At 38.9% G+C, this 18,829-nt stretch overlaps 1 protein-coding gene across 6 annotated transcripts in view; it reads left to right on the top strand.

Moving 5' to 3' along the window:
- The window catches only part of cyth1a (cytohesin 1a), a 67,749-nt gene extending 53,099 nt beyond the window's left edge, over positions 1 to 14,650 (top strand). For 5 of the 6 annotated variants that reach the window (XM_047801043.1, XM_027141735.2, XM_047801045.1 and 2 more), the window contains 6 exons: positions 1,691 to 1,839; positions 3,544 to 3,656; positions 7,451 to 7,529; positions 8,257 to 8,325; positions 10,180 to 10,334; positions 12,689 to 14,650. In XM_047801043.1, the coding sequence (XP_047656999.1) occupies positions 1,691 to 1,839; positions 3,544 to 3,656; positions 7,451 to 7,529; positions 8,257 to 8,325; positions 10,180 to 10,334; positions 12,689 to 12,767 (644 nt within the window). In that variant the 3' untranslated portion in view covers positions 12,768 to 14,650. The remainder of the gene's footprint in view (positions 1 to 1,690; positions 1,840 to 3,543; positions 3,657 to 7,450; positions 7,530 to 8,256; positions 8,326 to 10,179; positions 10,335 to 12,688) is intronic. The other variant, XM_027141734.2, reaches the window with a different exon arrangement.
- The last annotated feature ends 4,179 nt before the right edge of the window (positions 14,651 to 18,829 follow it).

Genomic DNA, 18,829 nt, shown 5'->3' with positions numbered 1-18,829 from the left:
ACTTTCAGGTGGAATTCGAACCAATTCTGTTTGCTCCCTCAATTATTTCTGCATATATTTGCATTGATGTTTTCTGACGAGTTCATATTTTAAACTGCAGCCTTTCAAAACTACTTGTAGAAGTATGAGTGAACACAGTTAACAAGCCACACAAGAGCAACCGGTTTCATCTCGTATGCTAGTGCACGTCAGTGAGCATTGCTTTATTTCACGTAAATCCGTTTCCCTTGAGGTTTTTTTTTTTTTTTTTTAAATTTTGTCGGGTCTCATATGATTTCAGTCTTGATGTACGGCTCTGCTGCAGAGCTTTTCCTGTGCGAATTCTGATTCTTGTGTGTGGTTAGGAGGTGTTTTGTTTGTTTGTGTGCATGTGTGTGTGTGCATGTGTGTTTATGGCCGATCGTCTGAATCAGACAGATTGAACTACATTATTCATGTGCTCGTGTTCTGCTGAGACAAGCAGACGAGATAAAGTGCTGCTGTGTCAGCTACACACACACACACACACACACACACACACACACACACACACACACACACACAGCTCAACTAGAGTCTCTCATGACTTTTCTTACCCTTCTGAACATTTACACTAGCTTTCTGTCTAAATTGAAGGGTCCAGTCTGTTCACTTAACATTTATAATTAACTGCACATTAGCGTAAAGGTCAAAGGAGACAAATACTACTTTGGCTAGTCATTAACATACCGTTGTGTTCCCAGCAATGATCACCTGTGACAAAGTTCTGAAAACAAACCATCTGTATGAATACTCGAGTATGGCTTAAGACACTTAGCGTAACATAACAGATCACAATCAGTGTTCATTTCCTTAACAGAAACTAGGACAAACCAGATTTTCATCCAAGAGCTTTTCCCCTGATGGAAGCTAAATAATTACTAACATTCTTAGTATATGCTGTATAATAACTGTACTGATTAATAAATGGCGTTATTTTTATACATTCCAGAAAACTCAAGCTTATTTACTTCTTTATTTATTTAACTAATAATACCCAAACAGACATCAGGGCAGGACCGCTGAAATGAATGCAAGTACTCAAGAAACTGGCAGGCTGATCCAAACCAGTGCCCAAAAACAGGCAGAGGTCAGGCGATGTGTAAATATCAACAAAAGGGCAAAATCCGGAATCACAGACGAGAAGCGAACAATGTCAGGACCAGAGTTACAGTAAACGAGTTCAGGCAGGGACACACTGAGCGTTACTTCACACTGAGTAATTGTTTTTCAAGCCCTTATATAAGGGTGTGTGCGATTATCTACAGGTGTGTGTGAGATTACTAACCAGGTGACTGTGAATGTGACGTGGTCTATTGTTGTTGGTGAGTAGCTGTGTTTGTAGTCCGCAGTGTGTTCTGGGAAATGTAGTTGGTGGTGTATGCTGGAGTTGAGCTGACAATTCAAGAATTTAATTCAATTTAACGATTCAAATCAATGTCATAAATATAGCAACAGCAAAACCCCAAATACTGTATGTGCCTGGTTTATAAGTTTGAGTAAATAATCACAGCTGAAAATTGAATACTGTGCAATCCATTATAGTTTTTGATACCTTGTGCAAAGATGATTTGAATAATTTAAGTAGACTCTCGTGTCCTTTACACCTGTAGTCCGTTTGAGCTAACTGTAATGAGTTTAATGAAGAGACGCTTTACATTTGTACTTCCAGACACATGCTACATCCTTTCCTTCGCCATCATCATGCTGAACACCAGCCTTCATAACCCCAACGTGAAGGACAAGCCCGCAGTGGAGCGCTTCATCTCCATGAACAGAGGAATCAATGAGGGTGGAGACCTACCAGAGGACCTGCTACGAGTCAGTCTGGTTTTTTTTTTCTTCTTCTTTGCCTTATTGTCTCCAACATTCATTTAAAAACTCCATTCAACATTACATAATTATTATTGCAGGTATCAGCAGGGAGCAGCTTAGTAAAAATAGTATGATATTAATTACAGGTTAGCACATTTGCCTGGCAGCACCGGCATCGGGGGTTTGATCCCTGCCTCTGCCGAGCGTGTGGAGTTTACACACACTCACTGTGCTTTGGGGCTGTGAGTGTGTGTGTGTGTGTGTGTGTGTGTGTGTGTGTGTGTGATTGTGTGTGTGATTGATGCCTTGTTAGGCTCTAGTTTTTTTCCTTGACCATGTGTAAACTACATAAGCACTACAGAAAATGCACGGATAGATGGATGTCTAAAAGCACATTTATATTGTGGGGACTTGCATCCAAATGCTTCTTTTGGTGATCATCGTAACATACTGATCATGTTGTTGTTCCTTTGGCTGCTTTACTACAGCAGATCATGTGGTCCTCGTATTAGATTTGGTGAAGCTTTTACTCCAGATACCAGGGGCGGTTCTAGGCCTTTTTTAGGGTGGCTTGAGCCCCCTGTCTGTGATCTCAGCCACTCTAAAACTAAAAGTATAATTTTTACTTTCATAATTAAACAATAAAATGTCGATGGGAAAGAAAATTATTTATCAGTTTGATGCAAGAGCGATTTTTTTTACTTTGCTTTTACGTGCGTGTTTGTAGTCTTTCAGTAGTGCATCATCAGCAGTCAGAGCTGGAGGCGTTTATCTATAACGTTAATTAGCGGAAAGCCGCAAAGACGGTAACCAAAAGCAGTGAAATTTAACTATTCTTATTACCAGAGTTGTAGCACAAACAAAATATTAATGCAAACAATCCATTCAATATTAAATAAAAATAACATTTATTGATTTGGTCTTTGTCTTGTGAATATTTTTATATTAATGACCGCATTAATTGGACACACTGTTTGTAGAGAATACACACGAACTGATTTGATGCAAGACTGGCATCATTACATCATGCATAAAATTTCGGTGTTTACTTTTGCCATTTTAAATAATAGCATAACTTTTGGCTCACTATGTAGTCATATAATATAAAACTCTTCTTGTTTTAAATTCTTACTGAGGGCTAAAACCCCTAAAGATGAAATCCTAGAACTGCCCCTGCCGGATACCCTTCCTGACTCAGCCCTCTGTGCTTAATATCAGCACCCAGTGTTAACTCTTTATTGGCTGGGCTAGCTCACTGCCCTGCAATCAAACCCAGGCCACGGCAGTGAGAACACTGGATCCTGCCTCTGGACCATCAGGAGTATCGTAACATACTGAGCATACAGCGAAATGATATACATGTGAAATAACACTGTGCAGCAATTGCACTATATGACCAGGTGTTGGTTATTGTGACTCGAAGCATCAGTCAGGGAAGCTTCGGTGTTGAGAACGAACCCAGAGAGCAGGCTGTAATCCATTTACAAGCAGATTCAATTTTAAATTCACTGCAATTCCAGAGAAACACGGTCTCTCTTCACTAGAAGCACAAATATTTTGTTTGTTTCAGTCCTATACAGATGACTAACTGTACTGAAGAGCCCTTAATTACCCATTAATGTTTTATCAAATCTGTGTTGTTGTGCTAACATCACTGTTGGTTTCCCACCTGCTTCTGTGTTGCTTCCTCTTCATCTCGGTCCTCTCCAGAACCTGTACGAGAGCATCAAGAACGAGCCGTTTAAAATCCCAGAGGACGACGGCAACGACCTCACACACACGTTCTTCAACCCTGACCGAGAGGGCTGGCTGCTCAAACTGGGTGAGCGAAATACAATGTGCTAGAATTAACATTCAGGAATCATTCAATACTCTTCTGTTATACTAAGTGCTAATATTCATCTCCAAATATTAAATGTGTGTATAAAAGTGTGTATAAGTGTGTATTGTTATGAAGCGTGGCTCATCACCGGGCCTCCACATACCCCTGCATTCATAATTAATGTGACCTTGAGGTCATCTTAAGACTCATTAATAATTCATATATCTGCATTATCATCCAATGAGATTTAGCCATAAAGCCATCAGCAGGTGTTCAGTAGCTGGCTTCTGAGCAGAGGATCTTATTTGCAGCCCTGATGCGGAGATCCGATGAACTGTGATATTGGACCGACGTCACTAAGCTGAACTGTTTACTTGTATATTGTATTTACAGATACAGACATGTGCGTTGCTCCTGTGTCATCTCTCTTAGACACACACACACACACACACACACACACACACACACACACACACACACACACACACCCTCTGGTGACCCCTTTTGGAACTCTAGTGCTGTGCTCTGCTGTATTTCAGCACATTTACACTGACTTACAGCAAAACACATCTCACTGGTCCTTTCTGTCCTGTTCCTCTGGTTAACCCCTGCCCAAACAACCGTTTCAGTGCTGATTCAATGTCATGCTGTTGTTTCGTCAGGGTCTAAAGTTGCTCCCAGACCAGAGAAACAGATCCCTTCAATCTCCCAGGGTATTGATCAGAATGCTGCGCCTGTGATGAGGAGTGCAGAGAGAACAAACAATTCGGTCGGCTTTTTAAACGAATGAAGTGCAGCATTTTATTGTGATAAAGAGCACCCCCTTGTGGTCAGAATAGGTCATGGACCCAGGATATTTCTACTCAATTATTCAATTCTAATTTGCTGTTTATTTACCCTGCTTCATTTGTATTGCTTTCTTACCCTGGCACTAGATGTGAATAATGTAGTTCTAGAAGTTTTCTGAAAAAACAAAAGGAAAAAAAAAAAACAACAGAAGCACTTCCTTTGATCAGCAGCGTGTGGTGGATATAATTTCTTACCATTTAATTTGATTTAATTTGATTTTTTGTTTTCTTTTCTTCCTCGTGTGTTCGTTTGTTCCCATGATTTTGGCTGTTATCTTTTCCCTCAGGAGGTATGTACACCTGTTCCCCACCTCTTCCCTTTAAAAAAAAATAAAATCTAGTCCATCTCCTTGCTCTCGGTTGCTTTTGGTGGTTTGCCATGCTTTTCTTTTCCTCTCCTCTGTCTGGTGTTAGGGTTCCTCCTTTTATTTCAGTTGAGCCTTTAGTTTGGTCTAATTTTTTGTTAGCCGTCTATTATTTCCCATCAAGCTGGTGGATTTGTCCATGTGCCCCTCTCTCTCTCTCTCTCTCTCTCTCACTCTCTCTCTCTCTCTCTCTCTCTTTGCTGGTCGATTGCAGGGTGCTTGTGGTTGGGGTTCCATGTGACCACCGTAGTAAAGAGTTCTCACTGTTTCCTGTGGTGTTCAGTTTTTTTTATGTCTTGTTTATTTACACTTTGGGAGCTGCAGTATTTTCTGTCTGGATTGGAAGCAGCAAACTCTTTTCAACTCTAAACACTACCCACAATACAGTATTAAGAATGACTTGAGGACACGAGCACGTCCTTTTAGATTTATCTGATCAGGATCATTTGTGGTGTTCACACTTTATCTGGACTTAGTGGAAATGCTGCATCTGGACCAAAGTGCTTGCGCTGCTGTTCTCCATGCTGTTAGTAAAGCAGAGGCGTGTGTCTGTGTGCGTGTAGCTGTGTGTGTTTGTGTGTGGCCTGCCCTGTTGCAGTTGGTGAGCGTGGCATGCAAGAGAACGTACGAGTGTGTGTGTGCGTGTGTGTGTGTGTTTGTGTGTGTGGTTGTACAACTTACTGCATTTTGTTAAAGTTCTGAACTTTATTATTGTGGCCACTTACACATGCACAAGGGATAGGACATGATATAAAATCAACAATCAAGTGCAGAAATGATATCTGAATAAAAGTCATCAAAGTAAATATTGACTTATTAACCAAACACAGATTCTAAAAGAAGTAGTTTATTAAGCTGTTTCCAGATACTAAGCTTGCACTTGTCTGGTTCTTTTATCACATACATTATAGTGACGATCATTTATTACACCAGATAAAAACAGGCCACTGTTGTGAGAGAAATACAAAGCATCGGTACATTAATGTCTGGAGGTGGGTTAGTTATTGCTTCCCTTCGTGTTTCAGCAGCTCGTAGATCCTGCTGTAGCTCACAATGTTTACTTTGTCTGTTTGGATCCATCAGTTAAGTCAACGCTTTGGGTTGCTTTCCAATCCTAAACAATCCAGGACACTCCATCTAACCCTTAAACAAAATCCCTCTGCAAGGTGATTGTTCTCATTAGTGCTTCTCAGTGATCATTAATCCTAATCAACCACCCGATCAGCCGATCCGCTCGCTCTGGGTCTTGTGCTCCCTGATGCTTTAATGTTGCTGTGCTGTTTGGCTGTAGCTGGATTAGACGTTTTCATCCAAAGCTTAGAAAGTGGAAAACTGGTTATTCCTTCATCAGAAAGTGCAGGCATGCAAGTTTTTAGAAATCTTTCTAAAACAAATTCTGAATTTCTTTTTTTATAATTTTTTTTAAAATTCCTGAACCACAGTAGACATTGGACCTAATGCATTATGCTAGAAGGAAATCTCCAGATGTTGTCATATTAATGAGAAGGCATTTATTTATTTATTTATTTTGTGTACACTGTAACTCTTCTCAGGTGAAGCTGAGACGATTCTCATCCTACATCGTGTTGTTAAGGTTGCATTTAACACGACATACAGAGCGTCCCGAAATCCCCCGGATACAGGAGGAAACACTAATTATTGTTGCTTAAAAGACTTTTTGGACACGTATACTAATCGAAGGTCTACGGAGGCAGTAATAAAGGACTAGTTGGGAGTGGGCTGAACATGATATTAGAGTTTATGATTAAGTTAATTTATCTTAATTAAGTCTAGTTTGCTGCCACATTTACTCATGAGAGTTTTATGGCTCTAATTACATGGAGAAAATGATATTGTTTGGTTTCTCTGTGGATTGAGGATCAGCAGTTCAGTTTCAGGGCCCTGAGTTCAGTCACAGTGGCTTAGTGGTTTAACGTGTCTGCCTCACACCACCTTGGTTTGGGGTTTGTTTCCTTCTGCTGTCCTCTGTGTGGAGTTTTCATGTTTTTGCTCCTAGACATAATTGGAATCTCTAAATTGTCCACAAGTGTGTGAATTCCCACTCCATCCAGGGTGTTCTTCACTTTGTGCATTCCAAAACGTATATAGTGGTAGCATTTAGCAGTCAGTGCAATTCCAACACGTGTTTACGACGGAGTAACATCTCTGAACATCTGAATGGACTGGAATCCAAGACAAGTTTGCTGACGTCCTGCACTAAATCTGATAACGCAGTTCATTAGTGAGTTGAAGCATGTATTTCCAAATACAGAAGTGACTGAACTGAGCTGGATTCCAACCCTAACTCTGGGGTAAAGCTTGGAGTTAAGCAGAATTAAACATGCCACTTAAAGCCAGATTCCATAGAGAGAGACTGATGGAGCATAATACAGAGTTGGGAAGGAATGCAGTGTTTGGGGGAATAATGGGAAATGGAGATATTTATAGAAATGCTCTTATTGTCTGCCTGCTCATCTGTCTGTCTTGCTTGCCTGCTGCTCCACTCTTCACGTGCTGGGTGCTCTGAGGTTTCCTTGTTACGCCGTACCATGATTATACTGACCCCACGCCTTGCGTTTCTCAGGTGGACGTGTCAAAACTTGGAAGAGACGATGGTTCATTCTCACAGATAACTGCCTCTACTACTTCGAGTACACTACAGTAAGTGCTCTTTAATCAGGACATACAGTACATATTTTGAGGTTCCTGCATGTGTGCTACTAGCTGTAGGATTATTTAATGAGACGTATTAACGCAAGCCGCAAAACGTGTCATTTAACCAGATATAAGATCATGTGATCTAAAGAGTCTTAAAGAGGAAAAATAATAACATTTATACAGATATGGAAGTAAGTTAAGGCAAATTCTTGTAGTAAGAAGAGATTTTAATTTTTTCCCAAAACTGATGCTGGGCATAAACGACAAAGCTCTGCGACAGATAAATAAAACATTATCTTAATATATTTCTTTCTTTTTTTTTTTTTAGTTTTTTTCCATCTTGAGGATCTGTGAATTTTTTCATTTTAATTTAATTTCTTTGCTTGCTGCTTTTTAACCGTGAGGTCTGTACTGCCATAGTTTGTATTTTTAACCGAACCCGTTAGTAAATACAAATATGCTTCATCATCCTGTGTTCTGGAAATATCAGAAATCTAAAAACTAGAACATGTCATAATTTATTTGTATTTCTTTATGATTATTGCAGGGTTTTTTTTTTCCATTTCAACACCGGATTTTTGTTCCTGTGCACAAATCTAAACTTTGCATAAATCAAGTGATTTAACAAGTCATCTACATCTAATACATTCTGTTTCTGTACATTCAATATGGCAGCATAATCACTTATGCTACCACACAACCCATAATCTCTTAAATATCTTCTTCACAGGACAAAGAGCCCAGAGGAATCATTCCTTTGGAAAACCTGAGCATCCGAGAAGTAGAGGACAAGAAACCGGTGAGCTTTTTCTCCGTCTTGGAACTAAACTCAGTTTTTTTTTTGTTGCTCTAGTCGTGCTCCCTCGTTCATACTCCAGCGGTCCCTGTATTTAAACAGATCAGCAGCTATTTTCTGTTTATATGGGCTGCAGTGGGACAGAGAGAGTGAAGTCAAAGATGAAGTGAATCATGGTTGTATTTTAGGTTGATCTAAGCATTATCTAAACATTAAAGGAATATAGTAAAAATCTTACACAGTGTATTAATAATACTTAAGAAGTTATTTTGTAGCTTAAAAATTCCTGAGCTTTAAACGTAGAATAAATTCCTTTGCTTATAGACAGTAAAGACTGTTCAAGTCGTGGCCTAATGGTTAGAGAGTCTGATTTGTAATCCTAAGCTTGTGTGTTCGAGTCTCGGGCTGGCCACGACTGAGGTGCACTTGAGCAAGGCATCGAACCCCCCAACTGCTCCCCGGGCGCGTTCACTGCTCCGGGTGTGTGTTCACTGCTGTGTGTGTGTGCACTTTGGATGGGTTAAATGCAGAGAATTTGTTCTCCATCAGTTAAGTCAGCGCTTTGGGTTGCTTTCCAATCCTAAACAATCCAGGACACAATTTGGGTCACCATACTTAGCCGTATGTCACGTCACATACAGCTGTTTAGTCTGAGCGCAAACTCAGCATTTTACTGAGCACAAAGTACCTGGAGTGTGCTGTAAAAAAAAAAATAGGAAGTTTAGCACAATATGCATGCTATATATATATATATATATATATATATATATATATATATATATATATATATATATATATATATATATATATATAATCTTTTGCACCACTGAATTCAGCTCAACTCCCACAAAATTCCCACAGCGATGCTCTCTAGAGCATTACGGCCTCAATATGCACGTTCATCCACAATTTCCGACCTTGCTTGACACGTCAAACCAAAATTGAGGTGTGCTGGGTTTGCTTAACATCTATGATGTTATATACTTAATAGCTTTGTGCAGTACACGTGCCTGGAAACATCTGCACATCTGTATGCCTGTAAATCTTTTTGTACATGGGGGAAGGTGTCCGTTAGACACTAGAGGGAGCACTCACACAGCCTTTCAAGCCATGTCATCCAAAGTGGGTACGAGAGAAAGATCTTGTAAGAGAATACGATTTTTAAAGAAGGTTTAAGAATTTTGTCAAGAAATGTTTTACTTTTGCAGGATTGTCGTTAATTATGAGCTTTGTCACTGCAAGACGCTGTATATGTGGACATAGCATAACATGGATAATTAGTTCTGACATAAACTTCTGGGGTCTATCAGGAGTCCAGACACTGAAAAAAAACATCATGTAAAATGTTCCAAGCTTTAAGTTGTTGCTGACAACAGAACAGAAAAAGTTTGCATTAAATGAGAAAAGAATGCACAGTACAAAGAAAGATTTCACTAGAGGTCTCAGATATATGCTGTACATGTAACAAGAGTCTGTATTACTAACAGTGTAAGGTCTTGTAAGTGGAAGTGATTAAGGTAGATAACATCTTGTCTTTTAAAGTGCAACATACACACTCGGCTTGCAGTTTTCAGTGGACAAAACCTACCGATAATCTCTGTACAGTATCTGTGCTTTAGTACACGAAAGTAAGTAGTGCTGATTCTCAGTGTTATCACATTCAGAACATTCAACTCTTCATTTCCTTTGTACAGTGAAACCTACGCTGTCAGTCATTTCTTCTTTTTTGCCCGTTAGTGATTACATTCACATTACGCAGAAGATTACGTACACAGATTCAGAAGGATAAATCGGGTACAAATCGAGTGTGTCCCCTTTGTGGCTTCCAGTTTCATTATTTCTGTTTGTGCTCCTCAGAACTGTTTCGAGCTCTTCATACCAGACAATAAGGATCAGGTGATCAAGGCGTGTAAAACGGAGGCAGATGGCAGAGTGGTGGAGGGCAATCACACATTCTACCGCATCTCTGCGCCTACCACCGAGGAGAAGGACGAGTGGATGAACAGCATCAAGTGAGTGGAGGCATCAGGAAGGATAGCAATCGGGAAGGATTAGGCACGGCTCAGGTTGGCTGTTTTGCGGACAAGTTCAGAGAGGATAGATTGGGATGGTTTAGAGATGTGCAGAGGATGGTTATATTGGTAGAGGGATGTTGGAGATAGAGCTTCGAGGTAAGAGGTCAAGAGGGAGGATGAATTGAAGATTACAGTGACCCCTCATTTATCGCGGTTAATGGGGACCGGAACCCCTCGCGATAGGTGAAAATCCACGAAGCAGGATTGGCCCAAAGTTTGACCTTTTCACTGATGGTCATCATCTTCCTCTTCCTCTTGGGCTCACTAGAGGAATCTTTCGCAGGGGCACAGCACTTAGGAGGCATTGTAAGGGCTTAACGAAAAGTTAATTTCGAACACAATACGCGAGACACAGCTGGCAGCATGAACGAGAGTGGTAGAGCTCAGATCTCGCGCCGGGAACCAATCATGTGCCTTGTCTGAGTGGCCGTGGGTATGTACAAAGCCTCTGAGAGAGTTTCTCTCTTTGTCTGGCATCCTGGGAAACCGTTTAAATTTTTAGTTTTCGATGAATATTTTTGAAAAATCAGCGATGCACTGAGGCCGCGAAACTTAAACCGCGAAGTGGCGAGGGATTACTGTACTATGGATGTGTTAAAAGAGGATATGAAGGTAACTGGTGAGGATGCAGAGGATAGAGTTAGTGGAAACAGATGATTCTCTGTGGCGACACCTAACAGGAAAAGGTGAAAGTAGAAAAAGTAGTTTAGGGCCAACTGACCTGATAATGACATGGATTCGAGAGTAAGGACTTTGTATAGGTGGTGGCATGGACTGTTACTATATAAGTATATAAAAAACTCCGGAGCCGCAAGTGGCTCTTTCATCCCTCTGCTGTGGCTCTCTGTAGATTTGGAAAATAAAAATTTTATTTAAATTTATTTTATTTTAGTTAGTTAAAAAAAAGTAATTCTAAATTCTTTTAATTCTAAATTCAGGAATCAAGCTCGTCTACCCTGGAGTTATTAGTCGAGCCTTACACTATCAGCCAATCAAAAAATAGCAATATCTGGGAAAGATTTAACCCAACAAACAATGAAAAAAAATTGGGGTTCGGGGGGGGGGAGCCGAAGAGGACTCAATTAGACATTGAACATTTTATTTGAAGGTAACCTTCAACCCAGCGTCTTTTTACTTAAGGTTAGTTCAAACTGTTCAAAATATTTTTGTTTGCCTGCAGAAATAAAATTTCGTTTACTCTGTAGCAGTTCATTGATTTCATAAATACAACATACTACAGTTTTTTTTCCTATACTTTCCATAAAGGTAAAAAACGACATATGCAGTGTTATTTTCATTTTAGATGTCAAATGGGTTTTGTGGCTCCCTGTGTTTTTTTTTCTGTGGGAAACGGGTCCAAACGGCTCTTTGAGTGTTTAAGGTTGCCGACCCCTGGTATAGCAGATATCTTTCAAATGTGTAAGATCTGTGTATTTCTGTATTGTGATCTCTTGGATACTTAAAATAAATAAATAAATGAATGGAACGTTTTAGAAATATAATTTTAGGGCATGAAGATGAACCTTGTGTTAAGGTAGAAATGAAGCTCCAAAACAAACGTTAAAAAAAATGGTCTTAGGAGTTGTCTTTTAGTCACTGACTTTGTCACTGACTCAGTGTTCATCAGATCTGCTCAGACCATCAGCTGTTCCACCTAGTAATCCCAAATGTGTGTAAAGTTCAGGATTTAAAACATCCCAGTGTTTCATCATACAGTTTCCCCCAGTTCAAATACTAAAAGTGGATATAGAACCACCTCAGTAGTGGCCTAAGGGAATATGAAGGGAGAGATTCATATATTTAAATATGTAAAAGCAAACCTGGACCAAGGAGCTGACAGCTGGATTTGATTTATAGACCTCAGAGGCTTAGTTCTGGTTACAGTTGATGTAACCAGAACAAAACACTGACAGTGGAAAACCATTGTTAAAAAAAGTTGAGAATGATTATACACTTTGACGTTATATTTATTTTTTTATATATACATTTGTTTATGTAGTCAAAAGTACTTCAAATTAGTTCTTAGTATGAATAACAGCAATCAGAATTAAGTAGCACATTCTGACCAGTGGGATTTAAGAGGTATATAACTGCCAGCTTTATGGTATATTGTACAGTAAGTCACTGTTCTCGGTAAATGCATTAAATATACAACCGGGGAGCTTGTAACTAGGTCTGTGCAGATAATTAATCAGCCTTATATTATTCATCCTCTTTCTTTTTTCTTTTCTTTTTTCTTTCTTCCAGGGAATTAGATCCCTGTGTGATTAGATTGTGTTTGTCTCCCTCAGGGCAGCGATCAGCAGGGACCCGTTCTATGAGATGCTGGCTGCCAGGAAGAAGAAAGTCTCCTCTGTGAAGAGGCACTAAATCTGCTCAGGGCTGTGTGAGAGAACTGACACTTGACACTTGAACTGAATGAGACTGGTCTCCTTCCTGCTGCTTTCCCCCTTTCAGTAATGTAGTGTCTATACTGGGACAGAATGAGGTTTGAGGACTAAGTAGGACATTGGAGATTGAACAAAGCCAGGACTAGACACTGTAGTGCTCAGCAGGAACTGTGCCTCTGCTCCACTTCCTGTTTCAGTGTCCCTCAACTTTCCTTCAACTCAAGTTGTGTTTGTGTTTAAATGTCCCTCAACTCTCCTTCTCCTGTGTGCGAGTGTGTGCGAGTGTGTGTGCGTGCGTGTGTGTGTGTGTGTGTGTGTGTGTGTTTGTTTTAAGGGCATTATTCTTCTCTTAATCCCCAAAGAATCGATCTTAGTCCTAATGCAAAACCAAAACACACATCATTTCTACTCCCACTCTGTCTCTTTTTCTCTTAATTTCTCTATCTTTTTTAAACATGCCTTTAAACACACACACACACACACACACACACAGACGTTCTTGTTTAATCAGCAGGTCTGACAGAATGTGGGTTACCAAAAAAAGGCCTCTCCTTTATTTCCTAACAGGAAAGACCTTCTTGTATGCTTTTTTTGTTATGTACAGGCAATAAGTGTATTTTTTACATTTCTATATTCTCTGTATATTCTCTTTTGGCTCTCGTCCTTTTGATAAATGTCATTGAAATGCACCACGTGGCTTTCATGAGAACTGGGTGAGGCTGTGGTTAGTGTACACAATGTAGAATATAAGGTAGAATTACTCATGAACTATCCAGCCAAAAGTATGTGGAAACATGATTGTCACCCATATGTGGGTTTTCCTAAAATTGTTGGCACTAGGTGTGAAGCACACTGTTGTCTCTTGTTTTTGTTGTCTCATTAAGATTTCACTTCACTGGAACTAAGGAGCTTGAACCTGTCTCAGTATGACAGTGTCCCTGAGTATGCAGATTAACACCAGGGCTTCTTGCTCCTTGTAAGTGACTTTGTGCTTGTAACCGAATGGGCAGAAATCCACCCAGTTCTGGTCCAAATTCCCAGAAGGCTGTTATAGCAGCAAAGAAGATAAAAGAGCAACTGCTTATGAATGCTGTTAGATTTAGACAGGGATTTCCAGCAATATATGGGTGTGAATGAATCCATGTACTTTTGGTCATATGGTGTATGTCAAGCTAGGAGTGTGTGTGTGTGTGTGTGTGTGTGTGTGTGTGTGTGTGTGTGTGTGTGTGTGTGTGTGTGTGTGTGTGTGTGCGCCCACATGTGTGTCCAGTGTCTTGGATGCTAAAAAGCCGAACTGTTTGGGCTGCTTCGTGAATGCTGACCGTTCATTTGTACAGAAACACTGCAAATTGTGTCGAGTCCCAAACTCTTACCTAATACTTTATGTTGCAAATCAATCTCAAATTTAAAAACAGAAAGGAAAAAAAAGTTCGTCTGACATCATCACAGACAGGATAGCCGTCACGTTTGACGTAACTCGTGCTCTAAATAGCTTACTGACCACAGAGTGCCCCCATTTTTCTTTTACCTATTTTTCTGTTCTGCTTATTTACAGTTTTAACCAGCTAGCAGTTTCTGTTCTCTGAGAAAAGTCATACATCTGAGCAGTATTGGTTTATTTATCAAAGATGTAATATACTTTAGTGTATAGTGAGTATCTTTCTGCATTTTATATATAAAAAAAATATATATGTGTGTGTGTGTGTGTAGCAAATACATTATTAGCTGAGTGCCACTTTTTTTTCTTTCTTTAATTTGGTTCCTGTTGAAAGTGTACCTTTTGGCCTCACTGGTGTGTGTGAGCTCAGTCATTTTTAGTAAAAAATAAATGAATAAAAAACAAATTAAAAGTTAAACACCAAACACCGTGTTCGGTAATCATTTTAACTGTCATCACATCCAGGGTGTTTTCTCGCCTTGTACTCCTGTGATCAGTTCTGAATCGATCAAGTTTATGAAGACAAACGAATGGATTTATGGCAGAACAACAACAAACATTTTAAAATATTATACAGAGTTAAAAGGTTGTCTCTAGGTGGCATAGACACCTTGAGAAAACTAAATTATATATATATCTTTCAAAAAAAAATGATGAATTTTTTTCATTTGGCCGTTTTCCAGACTGTAATCTAGCCGTTATTGCTCCACTCACCACCTTCACACCAATAAACCGTCATGCTACCGCATTCTCGTTAAGCAGCAGATGCTATAACTTTTATTATTATATCACCACAATAATGATGATTTTGGGTAACCTCGGGTGGTAACTGCAAGTCACACTCCAACCTAAAGAACAATGGATGATTCTCGACACCTCCGGACAACCCGATTCATACAAGCACTAGATTTACATTGTGGATGTCAGCCACTTATCATTTCCTCACATCTAACTGGATTTCACATAGCGTCTGCAGCCCGCATTGTTTCTCTTCCAGGGAAAACAGACGGACAGCTCATGAATGGACTGAACGGATGAGTGTGAGGATTATTAAGTTGAAAAGCACTTCCTGTGTAAAATGAAATGCATGTTCATTTCATCTCAAATACTGATTCTTCTTAGATATTCTCAGGCACTACAGAGGAAAAAAATGTTTAAAGTTTAAAATTAAGTTACTTTATATCTCTAATATCTATCCCTAATGATCAAGCCTGAGGTGACTGTGGTGAGGAAAATCTCCCTGAGATGATATGAGGAAGAAACCTTGAGAGGAACCAGACCCAGAATGGAACCTCATCCTCATTTGGGTGACATGGTACAGTAAATAATGTCCTTTCCACAACAGTTTGTAGTTGAGAGGAATTAATCAGCCGAGGGCTTCTGAGGAACTACTGTAATGGGTCAGCGCCATTTCCCAGTTCACCACAGACCAAACACTAATTCCTTTCTGCTGAAGTCTTCAAATAATCGCTGATGAAGCCTCGAACCCAAATGTTTAATGCTTTGTTAGGCTGTAACTGAAATCCCTTTAAGAATGGAGACTAACATTAATGCACAAATCCTTGCTTGTATGCTCTGGGATTGCGACGGTTTTGCGGCTTTGTTTACGCACGACGCGGGCAATAGGAGGGTTTTCCAGAAACCAAGGCGTGGGTTTCAGTTCACTGGCTGCATAGGGCGAATGCCTGGAAGAATGCCTTTGTGTTGCTTTTGTAATGTGACTGCATGAGGGCCAGCTGTTTCCACTGTTCTCAGGGCATTTTACTGGAAGAAAACAAACTGCCAGGGTGTGGTCAGGGCATCAGGAACAATTTGTGCCTATGTACGATACCAGTCAAAAGTCTGGGCATACACTCATTGAAGGGATTTTTTCATTTTATTAATTTTTGAATAATATTAAATGAATGATCTCAATCAAGTATCACGTCTGGAATTGATGAAGTCAAAAGTAAAAAAAAAAAAAAAAGCTTCTTGTTGGGGTTTCACCTTGGAGGCTTTTCATAAAAGTTCCCACTTCTTGTTCAGGGGAATTGAAAAGGGAAACAATTGCCTTTTTAGTGAAAGCTACTTTTAATATACTGTATATTCAGAGCATAAACTTCATGGTTTATTAAAACATTTTTAAGCCAATGAAAAATAATTATTTAGCCTGGTATCTAGCCCAGAACATTCTTGTTTACATTCCAGAAACTTGTTGTTTACAGCAATTATTCTGAGGTAATAAGTATGGTAAATAATACACATTATTTAGTACATATTTGTACCCCACTTTATGATACACAGTCATCGTTCATTCATGATACATGATCTGTATAATGGTTCAAAGATTATTTTTAAAAGAAAAGAAAAATGTCTTTTCATGACAAAAAGAAGAAACATGACAACTGGTTCCTTGTAAATCATTTCTAAACATTCAGTGAATAAGTGAATAACTTCCAAAGAATGTCTGACTTCTGTTATCATGATGAAGATCCAGTATTTATCAGTATCATTACGTCAGATCACAGCTAAAACATATATATCTTTTTTGACATTCTTAAAGCTATCTATGGTATTCCCAAGGTAATAAATCAACCAGTTACGTTTTCTTTTCTAACAAGTGTGTACTGTATCAGTACAATTCTTCAGAACAGTTTGCATTACCTTACCTCTAAAACTGACTCACACCACCACAACACTTCATACCTGTCTCAGAACTATAACAAGGTCAACATTTCTCACTCTGAAAGCACCCTGACCTAAAAATTCAAATCAGCTTTATTTGTATAGTGCTTTAACAGTGGACGTTGTCTCAAAGGCCAGAGTTTACCGTACAAGGAAAAACCCTGAGAAGAACCAGACTCAAATGTGAATCCATCCTTGTCAGTGCGATTATTAATAATTCACCTTCTACATGAAGTAGTAGAAGGTGAATTATTAATAAGTCTTCCTTGATCGTTTTTTCCAAGATGCCGGAGTAGATTTTAGGTGAATTGGCCTAAAAAGGTTTTAGGATGATTATGATTTCCAGATTTCATTTGTTAATGATTTTCTATATATTTCAATTAACATTTTTTTGTCACATACAGTATACAAGCATACACAGAACACCATGTAGCGTACTGCTTTTTTTCGACTGACCGCATCATAAAACTAGAATTAAAATAGAATCAAGATAAACTTACAATAACAACAGTTAAAATAATTTTTTATTACTTATTTCCCCCCTTATGATAGTATTATAATATCTTTGGCTGCAGCAGCATGGGTACATTTCCCAGGCAGGAAACCTACCCAAACACTGAGGGTTAACTTTCTAGGCCGGTCTTAAGCCTGGATAAAATTGAGGGTATCAGAAAGATTATCCGGTGTAAAACCTGTGCCAAAATCAAATATGCAGCTCAGATGATTTGCTGTGGCGACCCGGAACCAGCACCACCAGGACATAACAGTATTATAGTATACACATATTCAGAGTTATCTCTAAATTCTAAGCTTTTCTGGATAAATGCTCTTCTAAAGTAAACAATTTATAAATTTGCACATAAGGTAATAAATTACATTGGAGATATTTACTTCCATCCCTGAAGACATTAAATATGAATTGTGAGATAAAAAGTCTTATTTTAAATAAGTTTTATTTTGTGCTTTGTTTTTTCATACAACAGTTTATATCTTTTAATCTAGTAACAGTGAAGACACATGTTAATATCTTTGACAGCTGTACTCATGTTCAAGCCATGAATTAAGGGCTTTAGCTGAATGTGTGTTATGATGATGGCATATGATGAGCCTAAATCTTGGTCATTTGGAAGAAATTGCAAGTTTATTCGGTTTTTGAGTTTATTTGATTTTGCTTTTATTTCTTGAAATCCTGGAGAGAGTGATTATGAGTAGCCTAAAAGTTTTTTCAAAAGTTTGTGAACACCCAGCCATCACTTCCTCTTGACACTATGTCAGTAGCACAGAATTTTCTAGAATGACTGTATGCTGTAGAATTATGGGGTCCTTCACTGGAACTAAAGAGGCTCGAACATCACTTCCTCTGGACAACTCAGACTTGCTCATTTGGGATAAATACAAACACGTTTAAATATATCTAATATTGATCATGAATTTTGTACTACATGAATCTTTATATTATTATTTATAATAACCTTTTGTTCTAAGTTTTTGTTCTGTAAAGCTGCTTTGAGACATCAACTGTAAAAAGCGTTATACAAAAGAAACTTGAATTGAATTAAGTCAGTAGCACGGAATTTTCTAGAATGACTGTATGCTATAGAATTATTGGGTCCTTCACTGGAACTAAGGAGGCTCAAACATGTTTCAGCATGACACTAGTCCTGTACTCAACAACCTTACAAACACCTTTGTAATGAACTGGAAGTCCAGGCCTCATCACCAGACATCATTGCCTCACCTCACTAATGCAACTGAATGAGCACAAATCCTCACATCCACTCTTCAAACTCTAGTGGAAATGAACTGGAGGCTATTATAACAGCACTAAGTATGGAATGACATGCTCTATAAAGATAAATGTGATTTCCAGGTGTCCACAAAGTTTTTGCTATCTAGCGTTTATACATAATATGCTGTTTGTGATGTGTGCACGAAGACCA

The sequence above is a fragment of the Tachysurus fulvidraco genome, chromosome 15 (assembly GCF_022655615.1).
Source record: "Tachysurus fulvidraco isolate hzauxx_2018 chromosome 15, HZAU_PFXX_2.0, whole genome shotgun sequence".
NCBI classification, from domain to species: Eukaryota; Metazoa; Chordata; class Actinopteri; order Siluriformes; family Bagridae; genus Tachysurus; species Tachysurus fulvidraco.
Note: the sequence above shows the minus strand (reverse complement) of the source record. Positions and strands in the feature narration are given on the sequence as shown.